This window comes from Pagrus pagrus (genome assembly GCF_965226575.1).
Source record: "Pagrus pagrus genome assembly, chromosome: 12".
In the NCBI taxonomy this organism is placed as follows: Eukaryota; Metazoa; Chordata; class Actinopteri; order Spariformes; family Sparidae; genus Pagrus; species Pagrus pagrus.
In genome coordinates, this window is record NC_140196.1 from 19908837 (window position 1) to 19935337 (window position 26501).

Consider the following 26501-nt stretch of genomic DNA (forward strand, 5'->3'; position numbering starts at 1 on the left):
CATTTTACCACTTTCTACATGATAAGAAACATTATAATTATTTAGATTTTTGAGCATTTAATCCAAATTAACAGATTTAAAAACACATTTTTTATATTTTTTTAAATCCTCCACTGTTTGTTGGTACGTTGTGAAAAACGAGAAGCTGTGTTGAGCCACGCAGGCCCATCAATCACGTCCCCAATCTGCATGACAGCTCCAACTTATATCTCCACTGTTAAATAGGAAAACGTTTTGTTGCGTGCGCCACCTGGTCAAAACCAAATATTTTCACACACGCATTGTTAACATACCCATATAACAAATGACATTATGGTGCCATAAACCTCCATGTGAAGGAAGTCAGGAGAAATGGCGTCACTTTTATGACAGCAGAGGCGCAGCAATAAGCAGCGTGTCCACATGGCGTTTTCACTGGGAAAAGCTGGGTGTGATTTGTTTGGAGCCTGCAGAGGTTGAACATCAGCAGCTCTAAATCTTCAAGGATCTGATTTGCACACATCTCACCACAGATTGTGCACATACAGTAAGAAGAGCTGGGTTAAATCACAAAAGGACAGGAGCTTTTGTTTTAAAGTTATCCCAATCAGTTTTATTTATGGGAAACCAACATTCACACATTTATTTCATTCAGTCTGATATCCTCTAGAGTGTATATTTATTATATATGTCCATGTCTGGCTGTGTGTGTGTGCGTGTGTGTGTATGTGTCAGTGTGTCTGGGTTTTAAACAGCTGGACTAAGTTCAGAAGGTCCTGCTCCTGTAGGCCGAGCTCCTCCATCAGCGTGTTCAAATACGCTACTGATGCTGGCGTCTCCACGGCTTCTCGCACCACCGGAGACACCTCCGACAACCTGACACACAAAATCATACAATCATCACACATTGTCTGACCAGGATGCACTGTAAAAACATATTTTACAGGCATAAATACAGGTTTTATGCCTTATTCATGAAAACAAAAGTAATCATTTTCAATAAATCTTCTTAAATGAAAAGAATCCAGAATAACACAATTGTACAACATAACATACCAGACACCATAATAACAATCAAACATTCACATGCTCATAAATACAAGTACATTTTAATACATGCAAGTACACACTTTACCATTAAGTATTAAACAGAAAAGCTGCATCTTTAATAGATAAAGTTAAGTTATCATTTAGATCTCATTCAAGACAGGATACACTTCACTATGTTACACAGTGCTGACCTGACCGTTCCTGTCACTCTAAAAGTAAACAGGTGAACTGAGTCATCTGGATAACTTTGCTGAGTAAAACATAGATCTGAGGGGGTTATAGTTTCGCTCAGCGCTGTTAATCAGATAACTCAGCAAATTTGCTCACTGCTTACATGACTGTGTTTACAGGCACATTGGCGTCCTGGTTTTAAATCTTATCTAGTACATGACGTTTATATGGAGCATAATAAACCTGGTATTTCATCTTCCTGTACATATGATCATAACAGTATCCAAGTTCTGATTTTTCTGCCTGTGTGCAGCTTTGCTTTGATTCTTCAACATCTCAGCCGCTTAACCAGGTTTAGGTGTTTATGTGTCCAGGTTTCTAAAAACACCAGTGAGGGCCACCTTAGCCTAATGCACAATCTGCTTTTGTATTTGCACGTATACTTTGCTTTATGTATATTATGTACATTAGTCATTACACTGTTTATTTCTTTTTAATCACTTTACTTTGCCATACCTGCAAAATTATTCACCTTACAGTTGCACATCCTCTATAATAATGACAGCTCTCTGCAGTTGTTCTGCTGGCTAGAGATCACTTCACTACGTTTTGTATGTGTCATGTAAGCTACTGGAGGCCTAAATTTCCCTCAGGATCAATAACTATCCATCTATTTCTTTATGCTTGTATGTGAAGACTCCATGAAACCCAGAATCATCTCATAATTTCTGAACTTCACTTAAAAACCTGTCAGAATGAGATGAGACAAATTACTAGAGCCTGACAGCGGCACATATATGTTGTTGGATATGCACAATATGTGAAAAAAGGGATCCTTGGGGTAATTTATAAATATTACATTCCCAGTAAACTTTATTATTTCAGTCTCCTGATGTTATTTTGGGCAATAACGTTTGAACTATAAAATATCCTACCTTCATTAAGGTTATAATTTTCAGTTTTCAGTGGTTTATAGAGGTGCAGATACAACTTTAGGATTGTTTGGAGTCTGCTACTGGCAGGGTTGTTGTTTTCATTGCATATTTTAGTTGCTGTAGCTAATAAACTGGCATCTGAAGAAACTAATGATTATCTTTATCTATTAATCACCTTCAAATCACTTCTTTTGTCCAACAACCTCTTCATTTACTGTCATAAATGACATTATGTTTGACATTTTTGCTTTAAAAATCACTAAAACGATTAATATCAAATAGCCAGTGATTTATTTTCTTTTGATCAACTAATTGAGAAATCGTTGTCGCTCTATTTACGATCTATTAAATCAGCACAGATAACACCCCTATGTAAAGAGTGTTTACCTCCCGTCTTAAACCCACTGTGTGCAACCTTTGCGCTGATCTCCGTCACCTCTCCCCTCCTCCCTCCCCCTCTACCTGTCCTGTCTACCTGTGTGGAGGTGCACTGCTGGTTAATCTCCGGTTCACCCCGGGGTCTAGTGTTGCAGGGGGGGCATCCATTATTCAGCTGGCCTCAACAAAGGAGGCCAGGCTAGCTCCACAGCTGCCGTGCAGCAGATAGATAAGACAGCACACCAAATTATTCATGATGGAGGAATGGCAGGATGGACAGGCTTGAAGTGAAATGGGAACTAATGAAATCATAGAGCACCAGTGGGACATGTGATGAAAAGAAAAGGGCTGACTATCACAGACGGATCACATCAAAGCTAACTGTCAAAAATGGCTTAACATGCAAGTCAGTTTGACAAAATCAAATCTTAAAATCAGTGGTTTTAAACATTTATCTCTGAACATCCACGGTCAATATTACAAGAGACATAAACTCGTGTGAAAATTAGAGTGTAAAGGAAACAAATCTAGTCTCTTTTTCACCAGAAAAATATTTTATCACAACATGTTTTAATTTTTCATTCCTGATAATAACTGTGCATGTGAGTGATAATTATGTAAAATCAGATGTATCTATACCTAGATGTAAGACTTTGACAAACATAATTTAGCTGAAAAACTCCACAACAGATTGAAGTCAAACACTCACATTTACAACCTAATAACTTTTTTGTGATTCTGTCTGAGGGAAGAGTTTACAGTCACAAGGCGCCCTCGCTTTACGAGTTAAAGATTTGTGTCACCCACTGCCCCTCAAGCTTCACAACATTTACTGTATTCTTTTGTTAAGCTCACAATGGAAGTTATGATATTGGTGCAAACTGACCTGGGGCCACTCAGGGAGTCATAAATCAGAGTCAGTCGGGCATCAGGTGATAGTTTTCCCAGCCGGGGCAGTTTAACGTGCTCATTTTGCTTGGATGTATACAGAGGAAATATTGTGTGTGTGTGTTTAACTTGAGAGTGTACAGGGCTGTCCGTGTGTGCCTTCTGTCCGGCATCACGGATCTGGAGAGGGGCAATCAGGTGGAGATAAGGCCATGAGGCGTCTGTGTGTACTTAGACGGGAGCAGCACGGAACTGTCCATGAACTGCCAGCAACACACACACGCACACACACACACACACACTCACACAAACCATATGGCATGGACTTAAAACAATGCCACACCATACAGCATCTTGTCAAATGCACCTTGAAGCTTTGAAGCTGAAAGTGAATCCAAGTCACAGTTGGGAAATGTAATTGTTTTCCTCTGAATGAAAAACTGGATAGTTGTGTAAAACTGCACCAAGCTGTTGCTTTGATTTGAGCACAGAATCAATCTGTGAATGAAACAGTAAATTATAGCACAACACTGACGTGATGTCAGTTTTAGTTCAGTTATGTATATGTGGACTATTTTCTCAACCATTGCATGGAAGTTTGGCTGCTGTTTATTATGTTTATCTCATCCTTTTTACACTGCAATTGATTTTTTTTTAAAAACAGTGAAGTCATGTACTCACACAGAAACAGTTCACACATTTAGGCAGTGAAGAAAATTGGTTTTGAGTTTGCCGACAGGGTGTTTTTCCTGGAAAACAATGGTTCTTAATTTTCTTGACACAGATTGTCACATTCACACACAGACACACACTATAAACTTACAGATGAAGGAGCACGATGGCGATCAGGGTCCACTCTGGAGATCTGTGGATGATGTTAGTGTTGGTGAACCTGTAGTGGTAAGAAAACAGAGTGAGCAACAGGTCAGTCACAACTTAAAGATTTTGTGTTGCAAATAAATCCAACAACAGAACATAAATGAACCAACACAAAACAATAGGTAGGAGCAACCTTCTCTATGCAGGTGTCAAGAATCTCCTGATTCTGATCATAATAAGTAAACTAGGAAAACAAAATGTGCACAAGGCCAGACCAACCACCACAAACACTGGCTGCCTCAATAGTGCAGTGATGTATGTTTGTGTGACAGCGCTGTGTATATTCTTTGGTTTCAGCCTCTCGTCAGCGGGGCCTCTGACAGCAGAAAGAGAATTCCTGGAAGCAGGGCTCTGGAGGTGTTACTCACTACACAGTGATTTAATAGCACTCCTGTTGAAAACATCCTAAGCAGCCAATGTGAACACAGAGCACGTCTATGACAGGAAATGTTCAATGTGGGGCAAGTTTGAAAGATGTTTTTAACTACCATACTGACAAGTACTGGGCAAAGAAAATATTTATTACATTATGATTATGTGATTATATGTTTCTTCCCCAAGACTCCTCAAGACTAGACAAGACCCCAAAACTACATAGATCTAGAATCCAAATCAAAGTGTACTCATACATACATTCCAGCCACCTAAATATGCCAGATTTTCTTCATCTAGATCCATGCATTAGTCCCTGAGAAATTACCGAAAATGTTGAAAATCGCAATGTTTAAGAAAGTGACCAACCGACAAACAAATGGACACAGTTGAAAACATAACCTCCTTGGCAGAGGTAACAACAAGGGGCAGAAATTAAAGTCCTTTGCTCCTCGATTGACATCTCACTGACTCTCCTGTCAGTTTTGTCAATGTAAATGAAGCAGGTGTAAATAATAAAATGAAGGATGGCTGAATTCCCTTTAGCTGCTTTAGATTCAGGGACCTGGTGTTGTTCATGCTGCCTCACTGGGGAATTTTAAAAGAACTGAAGTGGTAATACCTGTGACAAATGTCATGACGCTGGGTGACATTGCGTCAAAAAGCCTCATGTACAATAAAAATTGGTACTGATATGACAGAAAAGCACATGCCAAAAATTACCTATCAACAAATACATGTGTACTGACACATCATGGATGTGGTGAGCCAAAAAGCGTCCATCACAGCAGACATTTTGACGTGTCAGAGCAGGGCAAAGCACAGGGGTAACTCATCACATTAATGATGGCTATGTTACATTAAGTGTCCCAGTAAGCCAGCATGCACAACAACGAGGCCCTGGAACTAAAGCACCAAAATGCAATATACCCATGATTCATATTTTTAACTTTCATGTGCTATGACATGTCAAAATGAAAATAAGGCTGTGAAGAAAAGAATACACTCACCGGCCACTTTATTAGGTACACCTGTCCAACTGCTCGTTAACGCAAATTTCTAATCAGCCAATCACATGGCAGCAACTCAATGCATTTAGGCATGTAGACATGGTCAAGACGATCTGCTGCAGTTCAAACCGAGCATCAGAATGGGGAAGAAAGGTGATTTAAGTGACTTTGAACGTGGCATGGTTGTTGGTGCCAGACGGGCTGGTCTGAGTATTTCAGAAACTGCTGATCTACTGGGATTTTCACGCACAACCATCTCTAGGGTTTACAGAGAATGGTCCGAAAAAGAGAAAATATCCAGTGAGCGGCCGTTCTGTGGGCGCAAATGCCTTGTTGATGCCAGAGGTCAGAGGAGAATGGCCAGACTGGTTCGAGCTGATAGAAAGGCAACAGTAACTCAAATAACCACTTGTTACAACCGAGGTATGCAGAAGAGCATCTCTGAATGCACAACACGTCGAACCTTGAGGCAGATGGGCTACAGCAGCAGAAGACCACACCGGGTGCCACTCCTGTCAGCTAAGAACAGGAAACTGAGGCTACAATTCGCACAGGCTCACCAAAATTGGACAATAGAAGATTGGAAAAACGTTGCCTGGTCTGATGAGTCTCGGTTTCTGCTGCGACATTCGAATGGTAGGGTCAGAATTTGGCGTCAACAACATGAAAGCATGGATCCATCCCGCCTTGTATCAACGGTTCAGGCTGGTGGTGGTGGTGTAATGGTGTGGGGGATATTTTCTTGGCACACTTTGGGCCCATTAGTACCAATTGAGCATCGTGTCAACGCCACAGCCTACCTGAGTATTGTTGCTGACCATGTCCATCCCTTTATGACCACAGTGTACCCATCTTCTGATGGCTACTTCCAGCAGGATAACGCGCCATGTCATAAAGCGCGAATCATCTCAGACTGGTTTCTTGAACATGACAATGAGTTCACTGTACTCAAATGGCCTCCACAGTCACCAGATCCCAACCCAATAGAGCACCTTTGGGATGTGGTGGAACGGGAGATTCGCATCATGGATGTGCAGCCGACAAATCTGCAGCAACTGCGTGATGCTATCATGTCAATATGGACCAAACTCTCCGAGGAATGTTTCCAGTACCTTGTTGAATCTATGCCACGAAGGATTAAAGCAGTTCTGAAGGCAAAAGGGGGTCCAACCTGGTACTAGCAAGGTGTACCTAATAAAGTGGCCGGTGAGTGTATATACAGTTAATAAAACTCCTGTCGTTGTCATGTTTCGTGTTGGCCTGTAGGGGGCACCAGAGTTCATCATCAAATCTTTCCACACTGTTGTGGAATTTAAATAAAATCTGTTTGTTGATTATAAGTTTAAACACTCACTACCATTTAAGAATAAAGCCTTTATCCTGCGATGTACAATATAAGGACATGACAGAATCATGAAATAGATCTTAAGAAGGCTTAAAAACTCTAAGTTGGGGTTTACCTTACATATTTCTAACTAAAGTCGTGGTACATCCCTGTCTCATGAACATAACAGAATGTATCTACTGTAAATAATGCAGACATGTTGCAGCAGTGAAGAAGTTTACCGTCATTCTGTAGGATCCAGAAATCTGGCGAAGCTATTGGCTCTGGGACTGTACCTTTAAATTTGTTGATGTGAAGGACAATTTTTGTGTCTTTTGTGAGTTTAGGGTGTAGTCAGTGTGTTAAAATCGAACCGTGTGTGTGTAACTGTGTGACCTTAGCAAGCAGGCCTGCAGAGAGGAGTGTGTACTTGTGCTGCACTGACCTGAATGTCCTGACCAGGTTGTTCAGGTCAGTGGAGACGTCACTCATGTTGAGACGCAGAGGACCGATGATGTTTTTGAGGCTGCACGACACAGAGACAAAAGATGAGGGACAGAGAAACAAACACAACAGAATTATTTCTGTCAATAAATTTGTGCTATCAAGAGGAGCTAAGGTGGTTTGAACAGAAACAATAAATACTTTGCATGTGAATTTAATTTAATTGACAATAGTGTTGATAAAAACAATACATAATTCTGTAAATGTATGACCAGGGCCCAGCAGCTTCTTTAACACAGCGCCCACACATTAATAATCTCATGACTACATAATAAACTGTTACCAGTTACCATCAAAAAGAAAATCAAATGCCAACTATTTCTATAATTGATTAATAGTTAGTAATTTTTCAAGCAAAAATGTCAAAAATTTGCTTCCTAAATGTCAGATTTTGCTGCTTAATCAGTCTTAAATCTAATCTAACTGGGACTAAAGCTGCAATGATTAGTCGATTAATTAATAAATTGATCAAAAGAAAATTAGTTTCTGTCATAGACTTATCGATTAACCATGCAGTAATCTGTATATTAATCATTAAAAAGGAAATAATCACTAGATGCAGCCCTGATTGCAGGCAAAGCAGCAAATAGGACATATGTTCAAAGCTGAAATAGCACATAAATGAATTAAAAAAGGTTTTTGGATATAAACGTGCATAGGTGTCAAATAAAATCTGCATAAAGATCTGCAAAGATATTCAGAGATACACGTTTACTCAGAAAAACAAATGAAAGCACACACACCAGCTAGTGAGCTTCTCCACAGTGATCCGTTTCTGGATGAGGTGCTGAGCATGAGAGTCAACGAGGGGCAGAACTGGATCCTTCGCACTTTGGTCCTGGACTGTCACCTGGTGGGGAAACAATCGAGATGTGTGACAACATAAACATTACCGTCTCCCTGTGATTCACAACCATCCTCTTTTCTCTTTCTCCTCCACTCACCTCGTCTCCCTGCGGCTCCTCAGACACAACCCAAGTCCCCTTATAAAACTGCTTGACTCTTAGCTCTAGCTGCTGGCTCTCCTTCCGCAGCGTCTCGTAGTCTGGAGCTGCAGCTGACACTCTCTTCTGCACCCCGCCATCGACCCCTTCTGCATCCTCATCAGTCACCTCATCATCCAGGTCATCTTCATCCAGTTCCTCCTCTTTTTCTTTCTTGACATCAGCTGAAGGAGAGCTTAGTGAATGTCCAGCACCATACAGAAACGTCAGGGTCGCATCAGTGCTCCATTCCTTTAATGTTGTCCTCAGGCACTCGAGGAGATTCAGTCGGATGGAATCGGGTTCGACTCCAGCAGCAGTGTGGTTCTTGAGTAGATCTCGGAGTCCCGCTGCGCCTCTCTTGCTCATGCCCACCTGGGTGATGTTGAGGTTGGTCAATGCTGTGTTGTGGCTGTCCTGATTGGGGTTGATCGGAGTTGAAGAAGGGAGATGTTTGCTTTCTGTTGAGGGGTTTGAGTGTTGACATTGTGGAGGAGTAAGTACTTCTGCTTGCGTTGCTGTTGAGTCAACAGGCAGGGGAGCAGTGTGAGGGACTGTCTCAGATAAACTGCACAAATTCAGCTTGGATGTAGCCTCTTCCACAGTGGGTTCCTCAGGTTTCTCTAACACCTGCTCCCTGTTAGGTTTGTCTGTGTCTAATGGCGCTTTGGGTTTATCTGCGTCAGCTCCTGTTCCTGTTTTACATGAAACTGACTCCTGTCCATTCATATCTTCTCCCAATCTTCCCTCCGTCTCTGCATCCTCACTTCGATGGCCCCCAACTTCTTCTTTATCTCCCTTGCTCCTCTGTGTCTTCCCTCTCTCCGTCTTCCCTCGTTCACATTTGTGGTCTTCATCTGTCCGTTTAGGCAGGTCGCCCCAGTGCACCCTGGGTCCCTGCCGCTGGGAGACAACACTGGAAACAAACTCCTGCTCCTGTTCAATGTCGCTGCTTTCACTGTGGCTGAGGTCGGCTGCTGCAGAATTCTGCTGAGAGCTGTGAGGGTCTTCGCTTTGAGCAGCCAGCGGGTCCTCGATGTCCTTTTCTTGTAGACGCCTCTGTGACAGCAACACCTCCTCACCAGAGCTCCCACTGGACACACATTGGTTAAACTGAATTAGTCCATTTATTAGAAAATCTATATTGTTTATCTAAAAATTGCAAGATGTACTCATTAGAGAGTTGAATCAGCTATTTAAAAAGAAACATAAACACATGAGCTTATACATACCCATCGCCTTTCTTCATCAATTTAATTTCTTGAGGACTGTCATTGAGAAAGAACATCAACACAAAGTCTGAATATGTAAAACAAGATCAAATTCAACGATCAGTTCATAGTTGTGAGACGGAAACAGTACACATACCTCTCATGCTGCCTGAGCCAAAGAGGTGTGTTCGATATTTGCAGCTCAAACTCTTTGGAGGCTTTGTAGCAGAAGTTACTACAGAAACACTAATCACAAGAGAGAGATGCACATATAATATTTATTATGCCTGTTTCTTTAACAATAAATGGGTTTATGTGTAAAATGGAATTTGTTTAATCTACACGTAGCAGCACTTACCTTGCGCTCTGTGATGTCATAAACCTTGTTCGTCTTAGTTGAAATTTTATACTTTTGAGTCGGGACCTAAGAAATGAACAGTAGCACAGAGTTTGGGAGAACATATTAGAAGCATAAAATATGAGACACAAGAACATTAATTACTTGTATAGGACTGATACAAAGGGTATTACCTTGCCCAGTTTATTTGGACATAGGGGATAACCACACAGTTTAGCAATGAATCGCTCCTCTATAGCATCTTTGTAGTTAGCAGGAGTAATGAGTCTTGCCTGTGAAGAGACGAGAAAACACTTTACCCATCATAGAGACTTGTCAAAGCTGAACCTCAACAATGAAAAATCATACTATAATTAAGATTCTCTCCATACTTATTTCCATGGTTTTCAGGTTAATTAGTAAGTAACAGCAGACCTTTGTTGAGAAAAAAAAACTGCTTCACATTGTCTTGAAAAGAAATCTAAGAGGTGAGAGAGGATGGAATTTAAATCTTAATTAAAAATGTTATCATATCATCTCACCGCTTCATCCACATCTTCATTATTATCCTCATTATACTTGTTAATTTATGCAAAACAACCCATGTTGTTTAGTTAGAAATTGTGTCAACATGGGAAACACCTAACTAGTCAGGATGGAAATAAATAGCCAATCAAGTTGACAGGATCAGTATTAGAATGGCTAGGCAGTGATACAAAAGCACAAGAACCAGGTTAATGACAGGAAGAAATAACACAGGAACAGACAGGCATGAAAGAAAATTCACTGTCTAGTCTGACTGCAGACCAAAGACAACCTCACATCTCAATCATAATGTCCAGAAGAAGTCTCAAATATTTTAAAAGATTTAGGGAAAGGCTGAGGCTTCAGTTTGGTCTGCTGCAAAAGTGAACTCTGCGATACATACACAATCAACCAGGAAGTCTTCAGCGACACTGTCCTCCAGGAGACGCTCCACCACCTTCACAGCTCTTTTCTCCAGCTCCAACTTCTCCCTTAACTTCTCCTTTACCAACTCCCTCCTGAAACAAGATGTAATAAGCACATTAGGAGAAAATCTCAGGCGGTATATAATCTCATATCACAATAACCCAATATATTATATATATTGGCCAGTGACTGTTATGTATCATTCCATGTTATGATGTCCTATCACGTGTACATTTTCAATTTGATCCTTTGTTTACAAAGCAGTTTGAGCTACCCTAAGTATCTCTGGTTAACCAAACCAAGTTATCCCTGGACTAGCTTTTTCAAATAGCGTCCTCTATACTGTTTCTTCTTTATTTTCTATACAAAATGGATTCAAGTCGAGTAAGATAAATATTCTACAGCCAAACTACAGTCTTTGTTAAGTATGAGTGTATGAAATGATCCATTAGCTGGACAGTATTAATGAAACAACTCTAGCATCCTGAGAAAAGATGCCCGTTCACACCTTCTTGCTTCTTCTTCAGCTGTCAGTGCCTTGACCCGTTTCCCACCTGCCACACAAACAACAACATGGTTAAAATGCTAACAGGACTGTTAAATGTCTCCCATTAACATGAGACCAGTTAGTTACCAGTTAGCAGTCAATGAGCCACTAGCTCCAGAAAGTACCAGAGTATGACACTGAAACATGTTTAAACTCCGCTTTGACCACCGTAAGGCTGCAACAATACTCGGAAAACCTAATATTAACATGATATAACAATTTATTAATATAAACTAACCTTTTTTAGAGGCTTTAGCGGAGTCGTTGCTCCTTCTTCTCTCCTCTACCTCCATGCTGTTTGTTTCTACTTCAACTCTGACCGATGACGTATTTCATTCTACGGCGAGCCCAACAGGACAATCCAGCCGTTAGCACTGTCACCGGGTAGCGCGTGGTACTTTCACCGGGCTGTTATGGACATGTAGTTAGTTACTGAGGTGGGTTATCTACCTCACCACTCTCCTGTTTATCACTTTCATATCCGGCTACAGTCTTAACTGTTTGTGACTGTGTTTGAAGAGCTAGTTAGCACAAGAACATGTTTGTTTCCTGTCCAACGGCTAAGCTAATTCAGAATAAAAGACTAGCATTCATTGTGCTCTCCTCTGTTTACAGCAGACTGTCCAGTCTTATCTGACCTTAACCGTATCATACCCGACCCACTCGATTATCAGGTAGTGTAATGTGCTTTATTTTGACATGAAGTCTCCTGTCTGTTTAGGAGGACTGCTGTGTGAAGATAAAGTCCACCTGAAGACTGCAGCGATGGCTCTGGAGCAGCTCAGTGATGTGGTCCAGAGATGTGTGAGTACTTCAGGTGACAGGAGGTGGTTCAGTAAACCACAGCCAGCCCTTAACGTACATCCATACCTCACACATCATCATCACCACCCATGTCTGGTTTACCTACACACATGAAATCCAGTACAAACATTTGGTACAAGTCACTGTCTGAATGTATTCATACAGTGAGCAATAATGGTTCCCCTTCACTAAACACAACACTGGCCTCAGTCAGCTCCATCAGCTTAGAAATAAAACATCTCAATCGTAAGTGAAATAACGCACATCACAATATCCCAGATGTGGCCTCTTCAGCTTAACTGTTTATGTCCAACCAATGGTCCAAAACCTCAAATGTATTCAATCCTTTGAAATAAAAGAAGCAAATACTTGTGGTTGAAAACAGGCAGTTTTACCTTAAGAAACATTGTTGATTAATTGTCAAGTTTCAATTTTTTTTTTTACAGTAATTTGTTTCAATAACACGTCTGTTTTTTTTCTCTTTTTTCACTCCTTTCTCTGTCTCTCTCTCATGCAGCAAGCCCTACCTGATGACAGCTACACCACCGAGGATCATGACGTCTTCACGATCGCAGGTCGGACCTGCATCGAGGAGGGAAACAGCGCACAGGTCCTCAGTATTGTCCTGGATGAAAAGAATCAGGTATGTAGCTCAAAACTGAGCCCTGTTTCGACAAGACTCCTTCATAACTGTTGTTGTTGCACTGTATAACCCTCCTCTACCCGGCTCCCTGTAGGACATCGTGAGATGTATGGGTTGGAATCTGCTGCCGCCCTTGATTCAGGTTCTGCTGAAGAAAGAAGACAAGCACCTTTCTCAGTGCCTGGCAGTTTTCAACCACCTGCTGAAGGTCTGTTCATGTCAAGAATGCATTGATCTGATTCAGTGTTGATGACAGGATTTGATATAAAATAAAACATAAGTCATAATTTAATTTAATTAATTTAATTTAATTTAATTTAGCAGTTTGTTGTGATAAAAATGTTCTTTTAAAGCTTTGTTGTGGTTTTCCAGACCTGCAGACCCAAAGAGCTGCTGATTGGCCTGTTGGAGCAGCTGGAGCAGGATGACCCTTACTCCACAGCAGAGAGCCTCCACCTGCTGTTGAACCCTTTACAGAAAGGTAAATAACATCTCTTTAAATATATACTTGAGTGTATTTGTCAACATGTCAAATGGTGTCACCTCATCTGTCGTCCTCTCAGTGCTGCTGTGTCTGGGCAGCAGTAAGGCGTCGTCTCTGGGCATGACCCTGTCCTCTGTGCTGGACCAAGTGACCAAACTGCCTCTGCCTCACACAAAGGAGCAAGAGGAGGATGACGTCTTCTTTCTTTGTCGCTGCTGCACCGATCTGACCGACTTTGCTAGACCCTTTGTCCAGGAGGCCAGGCAAAACAACCTGAACAGAAAGGCACAATATGAGAGCGGGGACAAGATGGCGGGTGAACAGGACAGGGCGAAAGAGGACGAGCTGCGGACAGAACTGCTGAAGTTGTGAGTGAGAAATCTGAAATCTGAAGTATATAAAGCCCGATACTATTGTCAGGGTTGACTCCTCATATTTTCTTGTTCTGCAGCTGTATGAAGACTCTGAGTCACCCTCTGCTGGAGGTACAACTCAAGGATCCAGACACTCTGGCTGTGTCTCCCCTCAGGAATTTTGCCACAGAGATTTTGGTATGCGTGCACCATAAAGAGCTGATGCTATTCTGTAACTTTTGTGTAAATTTTGCGTTGGGTCCTGCAGTTTTGACTGCTTTCTACTCATGTTTGGGCCTGTTAGATGTTGTGTTAATGGTTGTTTCTCTTGTGTGTTTTGTACAGAACAGTCTCAGCGCTATCGGAGAGCCCCTCCCCGGTCTGGTGTACCAACCTCTGTTGAAGAGAAAACAGGTTCCAGGTTTTCTGGAGGAGGAGGTGCGTTATCCCAAAGAGTCTTTAGCCAGCCTGGCTCACCTTGTGTTTGTCCATCACTTGGCTGCAGATACATTCCCCAGTGTTTACAGGTAAGTTAGAAAACAATATGAGTTTCTTCAAATGTAGCTTCAGATGAGCACAGCACAGTGCATACTGTGTTCAGAATTAAATGTTAATCCTGTTGACTCTCTGTGTTTACAGTCCTGTGTTTTCTCTGCGGTGCAACATGGAGCACATTTGCCTCCTCCTGTCCAGGTGAATACATCATACAGTGTTATTGTATCTGTTTTGTGTTTTTTAGGTGCACATGATACAACATATATAATGGCAAAGTTTGGCAAACAGCCGCTGACATCTGAATAGTTGTAGTATGTATGTAATTTTTGTTGGATTAAATTCATAAAAAGTTTTAAATTGAAAAAGAGCATTTTTTAAAAAGGCATATTAAATAAATTCAATTATATACAATATTTACTGTTAAGTAAAATATTTATATTTAAAGCTCAATCAAGAACAAATTAGAATTTAAGTTTTTTTATAAATATGTTGCAAAACCAATTATTTTTGGAAAAGATAATTTGCAACTAACCTTTACAAAGTAGCACAACGCTATAAAACTTTCACAATCTTCTAATGAATTTTTCTTTTTTATGGTGAGCTGGGATTTTTGTTATCTATATTTATTAATATGAACTACTGAAGGGAAATATTATATTAATATTTATTATTTTATGTTAACTTTCTTGAACTTTTTTGTTGTCCAACTGTGACTCCGTCCTTTTGTGTGGATATATTGTTTGTCATCGTAACGTCATGTGTTTATTTGTTCTTGCCAGAATCAGATTAAAACATACAGTATGACTACCATACAGGATAAACACAGACTTGGATTCAGTGGTCACTTTAATAATAAAGTGTGCGTTGTGCATTTAAGCTGAACCGCTCATAATGTATTTCTCAATCACATTTTATTGACAGAACTGACGAGTCCAGGATTCAGAAAGGACTGGTGAGTAAAACTGGAGCGTTGAGTTCAAGATGAGGGCTTTTATATTTTTGCAACATTCTGGATATTTGTGTTGTGTGTTCCAAATATTTCTCAGCTGATAAAGTCACAAAAGAGAGAATTTACTGTGAAGTACAACACTGTTTTAGTTATTTTGAAGAACCATCTGATAAAATGTTGTGAAAACATTCTTGGGTGACATAGAGTAGCTCATACTCTTGTTTTTTTCTTTTGCTTCCTTTGCCTTGACTGAGAGTCCTTAGAACTATTTAAACACCCATTTCCTAAATTCATCTCAACAGATTTGAACATTTATTTACAAGACAGGAATAATGAGCCACTGTATCAGGCCCATGAGGTTGTAAGCACTCTTTACTCGCTCAAAAAAATGCTTGATTGTTTGACTTGTACCTCTGATGGGGCAAATAATAAAAGTTCAGACACTCAGGACACTTCAGACTCAGACTTCGTCACTGTAAACAATGCTTCATTAGCCTCGGCTGAACTTAGGCGTAGCTGTGCTTTTAGCTTAACGCCAACCGACAGACTGACAGACGTCTCCATCCCTAGATCCACGCAAGCAGAGGCATCAAGTGTAATTTTGTCAACTGACTGAGTGTTGGAACATCTTGTGTGACGTTTGTGCGTTTGCCGTCACACAGGAGCTGTATGAGAAGAGTCTGGTGCGGTTGGAGGATGGCAGTCTGCCTGCGGATCTGCTGGAGATCAAAACCCTCCTCACAGTCCCTCAGGTGAGCACAGTTATTCAGGCAAACCTCAGCCTGTACTCTGCTGTGACTCTCACAGTGTTATGCTTTTACTGGCGTGCATTTTATTAGGGTTGTTCCCAAACTGACACTTTAACATACTGGTATCGCTTTACCTTACACCATGTTAAGAGACAAATATTTTTTATTGTATCACAAATGGATCACGCATCTTTTTTAGTGAACATGCTTTTGTGGAAAAGAATTAAACAAAGTTGAATGAGGTAATCATAAATCACCATGTCCCCCTGCATGAATAAAGGATAAATAAATGGTGGGCAACTCCCTGCTGTACTTTAGTTTTAAATTTGTATTATCTATATACATCTGATCTGGAAAAATTCCAAACAAAATCAGGAAATCAGCACCGGACTTTACATTATCAAGCTTTTTTAAGTCACTCATGTGAGGATACAACTTGTCCTGTGTGTTTTTATCCCTCTCCTCAATAAAATCCTGTATCCTCCGATCCCTAATCAGAACATATTTGAATTGTATGTCGTGCTTAGTCACTGATTTCTCCGTTTGTTTGCAGAACTTGGTGAAGGTTATGACGATATGTACAAGATATGATCTGGTAAGTCTTCACATTTGTAGATAATTTTGCACAAATGTAACATTAGCTTCTGTCAAAGTGTGTTTTTATGTAGGTAAGATTGTAATGCCATAAATAATAGACAGTGAGTTTTTTATTAAATAGATCAACGGTGTTTACGCATATGCTTTTTTGTCAACAGCGAACAAGAGGTCTGAAGGTGTTCCAGCTGAGCATTGATAAGTTTAACACTGAAGCAAAGTATAATTTCTTCCAGTAAGCTCCACCTTTCCTCCTTAAAAGTCATCAGAAATGTCTCTTTCTGTTCCAGCCTCCAGTGTATTGACTCTTGTCGCCTTGTTTCAGGTACATGCTAAAAACCAGCAGTCACTCAGGAGTCGAAGGCTACGTCATCAAAAACATCAAGAATCAGATCGCCTTCGCCCTGCAGGTGAGATGAGCGTTTGAATTTCTTGGTGGGCTGAGTAACTAAGAGCTAAATAACAGTGTCCGCACAGAGTGTGGGTTGTAACTAAAGCTCTTTTGTAAACCAGGTAAAAATGAGTCCATTTCTGTCTTCAGGCAGGTAACAGTAACACCTGGTTTGAGGGAGTTCACCTCCTGCCTTTGCTGCGTAAAGTTCTCATTCTGCCAGACGGCCCAGAGACCGACCTCTTGCAGTACCTGGACAGGTCAGCACGCATCAAATAACACCCCATCCATCTATTTTCTATAGACCTTATCTCAGGGGCGCTCGGGACTGGAACCAAAGCATGCAGTAGGCAAAAGGCAGGGTACATGAACAAGTTGTCCGTCTCTCACTGTTAAAGATAAATATCAACCAAACTTAAAATTAAAGGATAATAAGTTGGCTTCTTAAACTCCTTTTTAGTGTTGGCGTAAACTATCCAAACTCACTTACTTAAATAAAAAAAAATCTGAAAAAACAGAGTAATGGGCAGTCAGGATTGTCTTTTCAAGGCACTTTTTTCAAGGTCTTCTTTTTTGTTTTAACAGGATTATGGAGTCTCTGAACCTGCTGCGTTACCTCATCATCAGAGACAAAGTGACAGAGAACCAGGTGAGTATTACTAAAGGAGTATTGATCCGATCCAGTTAATATCAGGGCGCCCTTCCAGCTAAAACACCAGAAGCAGTGGCAGTGAATGATGGTTTGATTGATTTTTTTTTTGTAATTAAGGTACCTGCCAGGAAACATTTTCCCAGAGTGTGTCAGTTAACTCCACTCCTCATATTTTTCCGCTGCTGTGTCGATCTTGCAGACGGGGATCTGGACCGAGCTGTATAAAATAGAAGATACGTTCATGAAGCCGCTACGTGTTGGAGTGAACATGTCGAGAGCTCATTACGAGAGGGAGCTCCACAACACCATGGAGAGCAAGAAGAGCAAGGCCAAAGGTCAAATCAACACTCGCATGTCTCTATATATTACAGTTACACCTTTCTCAAAACATTTGAAGTATTCTGCAAACTGCAAAGCCTGTGAAAGTACAAAAAGTTACATATATTGGAGTATATAAAATATGAAATCCACATATTTTTAATAAATCTGACTTGATTTTCACATACTTATTTGTTGAGATCGATAAATAAAGTCCTCCTTATCATGTGTGTCTTCCACAGAGGAGTCGGTGCTCTCTGTGTCCGTTGGTGACGAGAAGCTGCCAAACATGACGTCAGAGTCACAGATTCAGGTCAGTCTCATATTCATGTGACAATCAAACAGCACTTGATTGTGTGTTTGTGCTGCGCTGACCTGGTTGAATGTGAATGTGTCCTTTCAGGGTCTCCACTCAGCCCTGCACACGTTCGACATGATCGAGAGTGTGTTGGTGCGAATAGAGGAGCTCACCGAAGTGAAGGAGAATCTTTAGACTCCCCAAGTTCTGCCAACAGAGATCCTCATCGTCTCAGGGCGTAAAAAAGAAAGCCTTCAGGTGTTAGAGCTGTTAATGTGTTTTGTATAAAGAATATGTAGCATCAGTTAATGATGCGTTATTTCAAACGGTTAACAAATCAAACACTGTTAGTGTTATTTTGTGTTTCAAGTTGTTTTCAGCAGCAGTATTTAGAACCAAGTGTAACTTTTAAATGTTGAGTACAGTGTCTATAAAACATCCAGGAGATTGTATCACTTCTGTAATAAATAAACTTTTGTACACACAGGTTATATAAAGCTGCTGTGCTGTTTATTCTAATAAGTGGAATATTTGCTACAAGGTTTGGTAAATTATGAATAATAATCAGACAAGTTAATGAAGTTATTCATTACTTTAACACCAACTAACAACTACCAAACTATAAGTAAAGAGTAATAAACATTACCTTTACATGAACTGAATTATTCCTGTTTCATTATTGTTGAATGGTTCTTATTTTACTACTTTCAGTGAACTTTAAGGGCAGTCCTCTTTTTTTGTCAAGAAAAAAAAAAAACTACATCTCTGGCCATTGTTTGCTGCTTTTTGAATACATTTTTACATATCTACTATTTTAAAAGAAAAAGAAAGCAATTAATTCACATTTCAATTTACTTTCACCTAAATGTGAATTATTGTAATCCCTGTATAAATGACTTTAAAAGAGATTCTAAAACCTGATTTGTTTTTCCCTTTATTAGAAAATCTAAAGTAGAGTGTAATAAATAAAGACAGCTGAAACAGACACTCATTTTCCCTCTTGACCCGTTATAGTTTTTTTGTAGGAAGGAACAAACTTGACTCGAGGTGTTTCTCCAGCCTGCGGCCCTTATAATAGGACTGCTTGAGTTTGGATTTTTCTCTTTTGGTCGTCAAAAAGTACAGAACGTCAAAATAAAATGCAATACGATCATACAGTGCACAGCTGTAAGTAGCTGATTTTTCTCAGTGGAGCTCAGGAAACTTCTGGGTTGAATATTTATTTCACCAAACAGTTTAAAGAATAAATACTTGAAAAAAGAAAAAAAGTCCAACTATTGAGACATCAGCCAATAGTCTGTCAATATAATGCCTTCATTCAATGCTTTTGCTGTCTTGGTTAAAGCTGACAGTACACATCTAGAGCCCTTTAAAAGGCCCATTCTCAAAGTACTTTGTACCATAGCTGCCATAAAAAACATTTGTATTATTTACTGGAGGCCTGTGAGCCAGCAAGTCAAAGCTGTCTTAAATGGATAGTAATATTGAAATAAATGAAGCATTTAACAGAGAAGAGAAAACAGAGAGAGATTTACGCCCTCACACTGAAATGTACCAGATCTCTCCTCTCTTGTTCAGGTAATTTCTCCACACAGGGATGTAAACTTTTTCCCACTTTGCTTCAAAGATCCTGTGCATGGCAGCAGAATTATTTCTCATAAAGGGACAGACTAAGTCCTCTGCGGTGAAACCTTTTAGTTGCAGCATCCAGTTTGTGTAGTCTGAACCAAAGCTCAGAAGTTCTGTCAACGTAGGAATTCTGATGCTGTTTCACAGGTCTGTGAACAGCGGGTGCTGCAGAGCCTGAGCAGCTGTGATCCTTGTGGCAGGGTTCAGGTCCAGTAGCCGGTCCAGCAGGTCGTAGGCCTCATCAGGAACTCTGTCCCAGCCTCGCTCATCTTCCTCCGCCTTATAGTCTGACTCTGAGTCGTGTTTAGTGAGCTGATTGGTTTGTGAATGTTCCTGGTGGTTTGGGAAAGTCTGACCTGCTCCATTAGCAGGACGATGTGTTGGTGTACCATCCTGGATCTCGTGACGGGCAGTGGAGTCTTTGTTGGCTTCAGGAAGTGGTGTGACCTCATCATCTGGTGATGGCCTCCGTCCTCTCAGCGTCTCACACAGCGTCCTGAGGTCCTGACGAGGCAGCTCCCGACTGCACACCACTGCCTTACCTGGAAGAGTCCAACCCAGAGAAACATTCATTATCTGCACAAAGCCTTCCAAACACCACAGTGAAGTCATCAGGGTTCCCACACCTTCTTAAACATCAAAATTAATGACATTTAAGGACTTTCCAGACCTAATTCCCTCAAATTTAAGGGCCAAACATCGCTTAGTTTGAGACAAGGCTCAAGGTTATTCATTGTTATAGAGCTGCTTTTGTCAATCACCAACTATCTTGATAATTGATAATAAGTTGGAGTAATTTTTAAGGATAAAAAAGGTCAAAAATTCTTCCCAGCTTCTTAAATGTGAATATTTTCTGATTTCTTTACTCTTCTTATGATAGTACTCTGAATATGTTTGGGCTCAACACCTTTCTTTCCTCTCAAAATCACAACTTTCAAGTATTTCATGGACCCAAGGGAACCCTGTTGACTTCAGTTGTGACAGTGATGGTCTATGGTGATAGACTGGAAGAAGAAAATACTGCTACACACCAAACGCCTTGGCAGCCTGGATAGTCTCTCTGGAGCCCCGTATGGTCATGATCTGAGTGAGGGCGATCAGGTCATCACTGGCTTTGAAGAACGGGTAACGGCCGCTGAGCAGTGAGAGCAGGATAACACCAGCTGACCACACGTCTATGGCTGCAGTACAGAAGATAAGACAACGGGAAGAGTGAGAGATGAGTGAAAATGTTGTGTTTGTAAATCATGCACCAATAGTCATGGAGTGAGAGACCAACCTGTTCCTTGGTTGGGACACTTAGTGAGGACTTCTGGTGCTCTGAAGCCCGGGGTTCCTGCCCTGGGAGCCACCTGCTGCTTCCTTTTTTGAATAAAATCATCATGCATCAGTGATCACTGAAATTAAATGAATGTGTTATAAAAAAAAGCTTTTAATGAGAGGTCTCTTTTTCTTTTTGTTACCTGGACATGCAGATGTTGCAGACACGGTCAGTCTGGTAGCAGTTACAGGTGAGGCCCTGCTGTACGGCCCTCTGAGGTTTCTGACTGCTGCTCTGGCTCCTGACAGGCAGTGGGCCCCGGCTGGCTGAAGGGTACCTTCTGCTGGCTGGTTCCTCTGTTTTGCCGGACTGAACAAAAGATTTTATGAAGAAAAAACACTGAGCTACACACCTTTAAAAGTCGAAGAACATGAGACTGTGCCTGCAGTAACACAGATCACTAAACTATTAGAACACGTAATAAATCAGTACTATGCCAAAAAAAACATCCTTTCTTCTTTGCATTGAAAGTCTCAAAAAGCTTTCAATTATAAGTAATTACTGGCATCTTAAGTTTGATAACTCAGTGTCCCAATACCTAATATTGGAAATGTGGAAAAGCACAAACAGGACAAGACGCACTGTGTAAATCTGTCTCACAGCAATCAAATACTTGGTAAAAAACTTATTTTACAAACTTGCAATGTACCACAGATGGATTCATATTTTGTTACTGTAATGTTTATGTCACTCACTGGTATTAAAAAATAGGTTGTTTTTCTATTGTAGACTGTTGTAGTCTGATTTTTGAAAAGACTATAAATTGAAAGGGAGTGAGGATTAATCTGACTGCTTGCATTAACTGATGAAAAAGTAGACATGTGCAGTGATAAAGAAAAATGAGGATGTGATACATTGAGATGCATCAAGAATTGTAATGGATTTAAATGTTGGAAGGTCAACCGTAATCAACAAAGTTGTAAGGCCACTTAAGATTTACACCTCTACCTCATATTAAATGAAACCTCTAATTCTTTCAAAGCTCTACATTCCACCTGGCTTACCTCCGTCTTAATGGCAGCTTGTTTGGTGGTTGATGGAGCGGGAGTGCAGCTGTTTAGGTTCCTCTCTCCAAACACAGGCCGAGGCACTTTACGCAGTCCTGTCAAATCCTTGAGAAGCAAACATGGAAAGCTGGATTTAGTTTAGAAAGCAGAAGACAAACACTTGAACATATTCACTAAGGAAATTCTTCACCCAACCTCAGGCTTGTGTGATTCCCAAAACCCCCCCAATTTATAAGCCTGCTTTCACTGGACAAAAGAAAAAGAGTCAGAAACACCAGTAAAGGTCAAATATTGAGTGCTGACACCTTTGTGTGCTTTGTGCGAGAGGTGGTGACGGTGGTGGTGGTGACAGAACGTGCTTTTTTAACCAGTGCTTTCCGAGAGGCTGAGGAGGATGTGGTGGTGGAGGAAGAGGACGAGGAGGGTGGTATGGTGGTGGACTGCTGTGGAGGCAGAGGAAGCGAGGTGGAGGCTGTGGGGGTTTTGGGAGGGATTTTAGGCTGTGCTTTGCTCCGCTGTGTGGTGTCTTGTTTCCATGTGGACCCTCCACCTTTTTGTGATGCCCTGTGCCTCACCACCTTCAGCAGCTCGATCTGTGTGTCTGCTGTGCCCTGAGCCAGGCCGAAGTCCACCAGCGCATACCTACACACAGGGAAAATAATAGTTACTCTATGTGTTATATTTTTTTACATTAAAAAAAAAAAGTTAGCAAAACATTCAGATAAAATTATACAGCTGCACTTATTCCAGAGGGGTAGGGCTACTCACATTTTGCTGCTCCTGTTGTAGAGGAAATTGTTAGGCTTGATGTCTCGGTGAATGATACCAAACTGGTGGATGTGTCTCAGGGCTTTCAGCAGGTGATAGATGTATAGACGAACCTCTTCGAAGCTCATTGAGCCAATTATTTCCTGAGAAATACATTTTTTGATTGATTCACAAGTTTCAAATTACATTTTAGCAAACACAGAAACAAAAACTACATCAAGAAAGCTACTGAATTATTTACGTTTTAGGGATTACATTACACAGTGTGTCCATGATTATTATAATGGATTATTATCTATGACAATGCGCATACCACAATAGCTCGATGCTCCATATAGGGCATGACAATCACCACATGGTCATCCTTCCTGAAGCAGTACGTCACACCCATCACATTCTCTTTGCCTCTGCAAAGTGGCGAGAGAAGAAAACAGAACTCATTTCAATGTCAATTTTGGACGGTTACTTCCAAGAGGCATAATTAAAACATGGATCAAACATAGAGGCACATTCCTTGCCAAACCAGTCATCAATGTATTGAGGTGCGTGGGTTCAGCTGAATCATACAACTGAACACAAATGAAGATCCCACACACTAATTTGTTACGGCATAAAAATAACCTTGAAGGAAAGGCATCAAACAGTTATGATACTAGAGTTCTTCAATTCACTGATTTATAATTTGTGACCACACAACTCTTATACAGACTATGTGTCAGCACTGTAACTCGTCTGTATCAAGTATAAAAATCTCTAACCCACTTACTTTAGTATAAACATCAGGTCTCTAAGGGCTTTAAACAGCCAGATAACACAAACACAAATAGAGAATACTTATTGAAAGCCAACAGAGTATAAAACTTTAAACATTTATGGAGATAGAAATCATAACCAGGAGTTTAAAAAGTGATGGCCAACATAAGCAATACATGACGCAAAGTCTATAAATGTATTGAAGATGTTCAACAAAAGTACTGGACTCACCCAGCAACAGTGAGACACTGAAGCTCAGCAGCGATGCGTGTAGGATGGCTAGTTGGGATGAGGTGCTTCAGGGCAAACATCTCTCTCCTCCCATCCCGCATCTGAGCCTCACCCAGATACACAGAGCTGAATGTACCTGCAGCACAGATACACAAGTCATGAACACTGAGGGGAATGAGGGACAAAGGTATTTATCTTAAACAAAGTTTATGCAGCGCACGTACCTTCTCCAATTTTGTCTATGATGCGGAACACCTTGGCCAGCTGAGGAACAACTTTGTAGAGGAACTCAATGTCTATCTCCACATCCCCTGGAAGAAAGCAGAAAAAAGGCCGTCAGATGCTGTCAACACAATTTTTTTTAAACCCTGTGCTATATTTTCTCACTCAGATCAGCAAAAAACAATGTGTAACAGGTTCTAGTGCAAAGAAACGTGCAAGACTGATAATGCTTTACAGATGTGCCTGTTACTGACTTTCAAAATCCACACTTTGAAAAACATTGACAGTGAAACTACTATCGAGGGGCTTTTTCAACCTTATATTACCCATGAACTATATCATGCTAACATTAATAATGATACATCCATACTTAAATGTTGTGTTTTTTAAGTCATAAAACGTTCAACTTACTTGGGACTTTGCTTCTCCTGTGACCTCTGTCAGATCCAATAATACATCCATCTGTGCCGATGCGTTCAGTGCAGACAGGAGTCGTCTCCATCTACACAGACAGGGAGAGATAAATTAAAAAAGGAACTTAAAGAGGCTGGAAATGTTAATGGTTTAAACATCATCATTATAAACGTCACTGTCATATAACTTCAGGAAGTAATGCTGAGTCTGGCAGTGTATGTAGAGTCATATTCACCAGTAAAGCCATTGGTTTTTGGCAAACTGTCGGGTAAATCTAACAGCTCATATCATTATAAGCGCTGTTTATCTTCCTCATTACAACAAAACTAGCTAGCAAGCTAGTGCTAGCAACAGTCTGACAGGCTAGCTAACTACAGTTTGAGTTAAACAAGAACAAACTCACCGCTGTAGTCAGTCGTCTAGAGCAGTAGTGTTTCAAATAAACATTTCATAAACACGCCACGCAGTCATAAGATATTGGTCCGACAACGAAAATATAACATATATACAGCTCACTCAGTGTGTGGCTGAACAAAACAACTTGTTCAGACTTTCAGGATGAAGCTTTTCCGCCAACAACAAACTCCGCGCTAAAAGTGACGTCGGACACATCTCGCGTTACATCAGCACAACTCACGCGATAACAAGCGATCTCTAACCTCCCCCACCCAGCACACTGATGACAGCTCACCTTCCATAAAGTAGCTCTGTGCAGCTCACCCACACATCACGGACAACTCTGGAAATATGCAGTGATCCGCATTTGATTGATAGATCATTAAGTGTATATTAAATAATTACCACATGAAGTGAATAAACAAATAATGGCTAACGACGTATTACCTGTAGAATATTTGCTTAATGTAGAATAACACCATTAAAGAATTATAGTTACCCTATCACAAAAAATGTTTTACTTGTAACTGTTTCATACATGAAAGTTTTGACACAATTTGACACAATATGAAATATCTTGCACATTTGTAAATTAAATCTGTCTATATCTCACATTCACTGACACAGACCAGTCTCCTGTCAACCAGTAACTGAAGACATAAATAAATAAATAAATAAATAAATAAATAAATACATTCAGAAAAATGACGTTACTAATGGCAGCTGGGCCTTTCTGAGTGAAAAAGTTTTCTAAGTCCTTCAGTAACAGTTTCTTTTGTGTGAAATGTGAAAAGCTCTTTGTTACCATTAGCGGAGAGTGGGGTAATTTGTGCCAAGGGGCAAGTAGTGCCACCCCAGTTATCTAGAAAACCATAGAAGAAGTTGGTCATGTGACCACATATTTTTGAAGAGGCATCCATTTCGCTCATCCTGCAAAGAAGGGAGACACTTGGCTTGAGAGGTAAGCACATTTAGGTTAAAAAAAAAATGTTTTGCCCTCCAAAGTAAAATTTCTATGATCAAGGTTTTTTGATTGCTGTGTTTGAACAATTATAGACAACTTTGAAAACAGTTCACGCATGTTTTAGTGCTTTAGTAAGCTACACCATGAGTCTATACAGTTAACATGATGCTGGCTCAAAACAGCTGGGGGATGCATTTTATTCAAAATGGTGGGCTTGGGGTGATTTGTGCCAAAGGGCCTGGGCACCGGGGGCAAGTTGTGCCACAAAACCACTTTTTTTTTCTAAAGCTATATTTCTCAAACAGTTTATTTAAGATCCAAAGTGATTGTTCCCAGGGATGCACAACATCCTAAACTATATGTACATATTTTAGTTGGAGGCATTACTGTAATCCCCTTGCTTTAAAGGCACTTTTAAGTAAAAATTGGCACTATTTACCCCACTCTCCCTATGTGTTGTTTAGGAGGACTCCTGCTGGTGAAATTGTATGGAGTATACACAATAGTTTAAAGGATGGACGATAACATACATGTTTAGTTTATCTAC

General features: G+C 40.5%; 3 protein-coding genes across 5 annotated transcripts; 1 reads left to right on the forward strand and 2 right to left on the reverse strand.

Moving 5' to 3' along the window:
• Positions 1-583: 583 nt before the first annotated feature.
• Positions 584-11837, reverse strand: rpap2 (RNA polymerase II associated protein 2). The gene is made up of 12 exons (XM_084370188.1): positions 11758-11837; positions 11481-11526; positions 10950-11064; positions 10216-10314; positions 10043-10108; positions 9842-9930; positions 9706-9741; positions 8435-9566; positions 8234-8340; positions 7432-7512; positions 4225-4293; positions 584-855 (listed from the first exon to the last, which is right to left on the reverse strand). Exons 1-12 carry the CDS (start codon positions 11810-11812, stop codon positions 711-713), a joined length of 2040 nt encoding a protein of 679 aa, XP_084226314.1. The 5' UTR covers positions 11813-11837; the 3' UTR covers positions 584-710.
• Positions 11838-11871: 34 nt separating this feature from the next.
• glmna (glomulin, FKBP associated protein a) lies at positions 11872-18736 on the forward strand. The gene is made up of 19 exons (XM_084370189.1): positions 11872-11956; positions 12241-12323; positions 12841-12966; positions 13061-13174; positions 13339-13447; positions 13530-13818; positions 13902-14001; positions 14149-14330; positions 14443-14496; positions 15220-15250; positions 15910-15999; positions 16550-16591; positions 16752-16825; positions 16916-17000; positions 17132-17241; positions 17567-17630; positions 17833-17968; positions 18194-18264; positions 18355-18736. Exons 2-19 carry the CDS (start codon positions 12285-12287, stop codon positions 18442-18444), a joined length of 1806 nt encoding a protein of 601 aa, XP_084226315.1. The 5' UTR covers positions 11872-11956; positions 12241-12284; the 3' UTR covers positions 18445-18736.
• Positions 18737-19453: 717 nt separating this feature from the next.
• cdc7 (cell division cycle 7 homolog) lies at positions 19454-25194 on the reverse strand. Of its 3 annotated transcripts, none has more exons than XM_084370192.1 (12): positions 24998-25194; positions 24592-24682; positions 24183-24269; positions 23959-24094; positions 23288-23381; positions 22975-23117; positions 22785-22848; positions 22204-22311; positions 21342-21508; positions 21158-21240; positions 20910-21059; positions 19454-20420 (listed from the first exon to the last, which is right to left on the reverse strand). In XM_084370192.1, exons 2-12 carry the CDS (start codon positions 24680-24682, stop codon positions 20020-20022), a joined length of 1524 nt encoding a protein of 507 aa, XP_084226318.1. In that variant the 5' UTR covers positions 24998-25194; the 3' UTR covers positions 19454-20019. The 3 variants fall into 3 exon arrangements, with proteins under 3 accessions (XP_084226318.1, XP_084226317.1, XP_084226316.1); XM_084370191.1 differs by having other exon boundaries at positions 22782-22848; XM_084370190.1 differs by having other exon boundaries at positions 22512-22848.
• Between the last annotated feature and the right edge of the window lie 1307 nt (positions 25195-26501).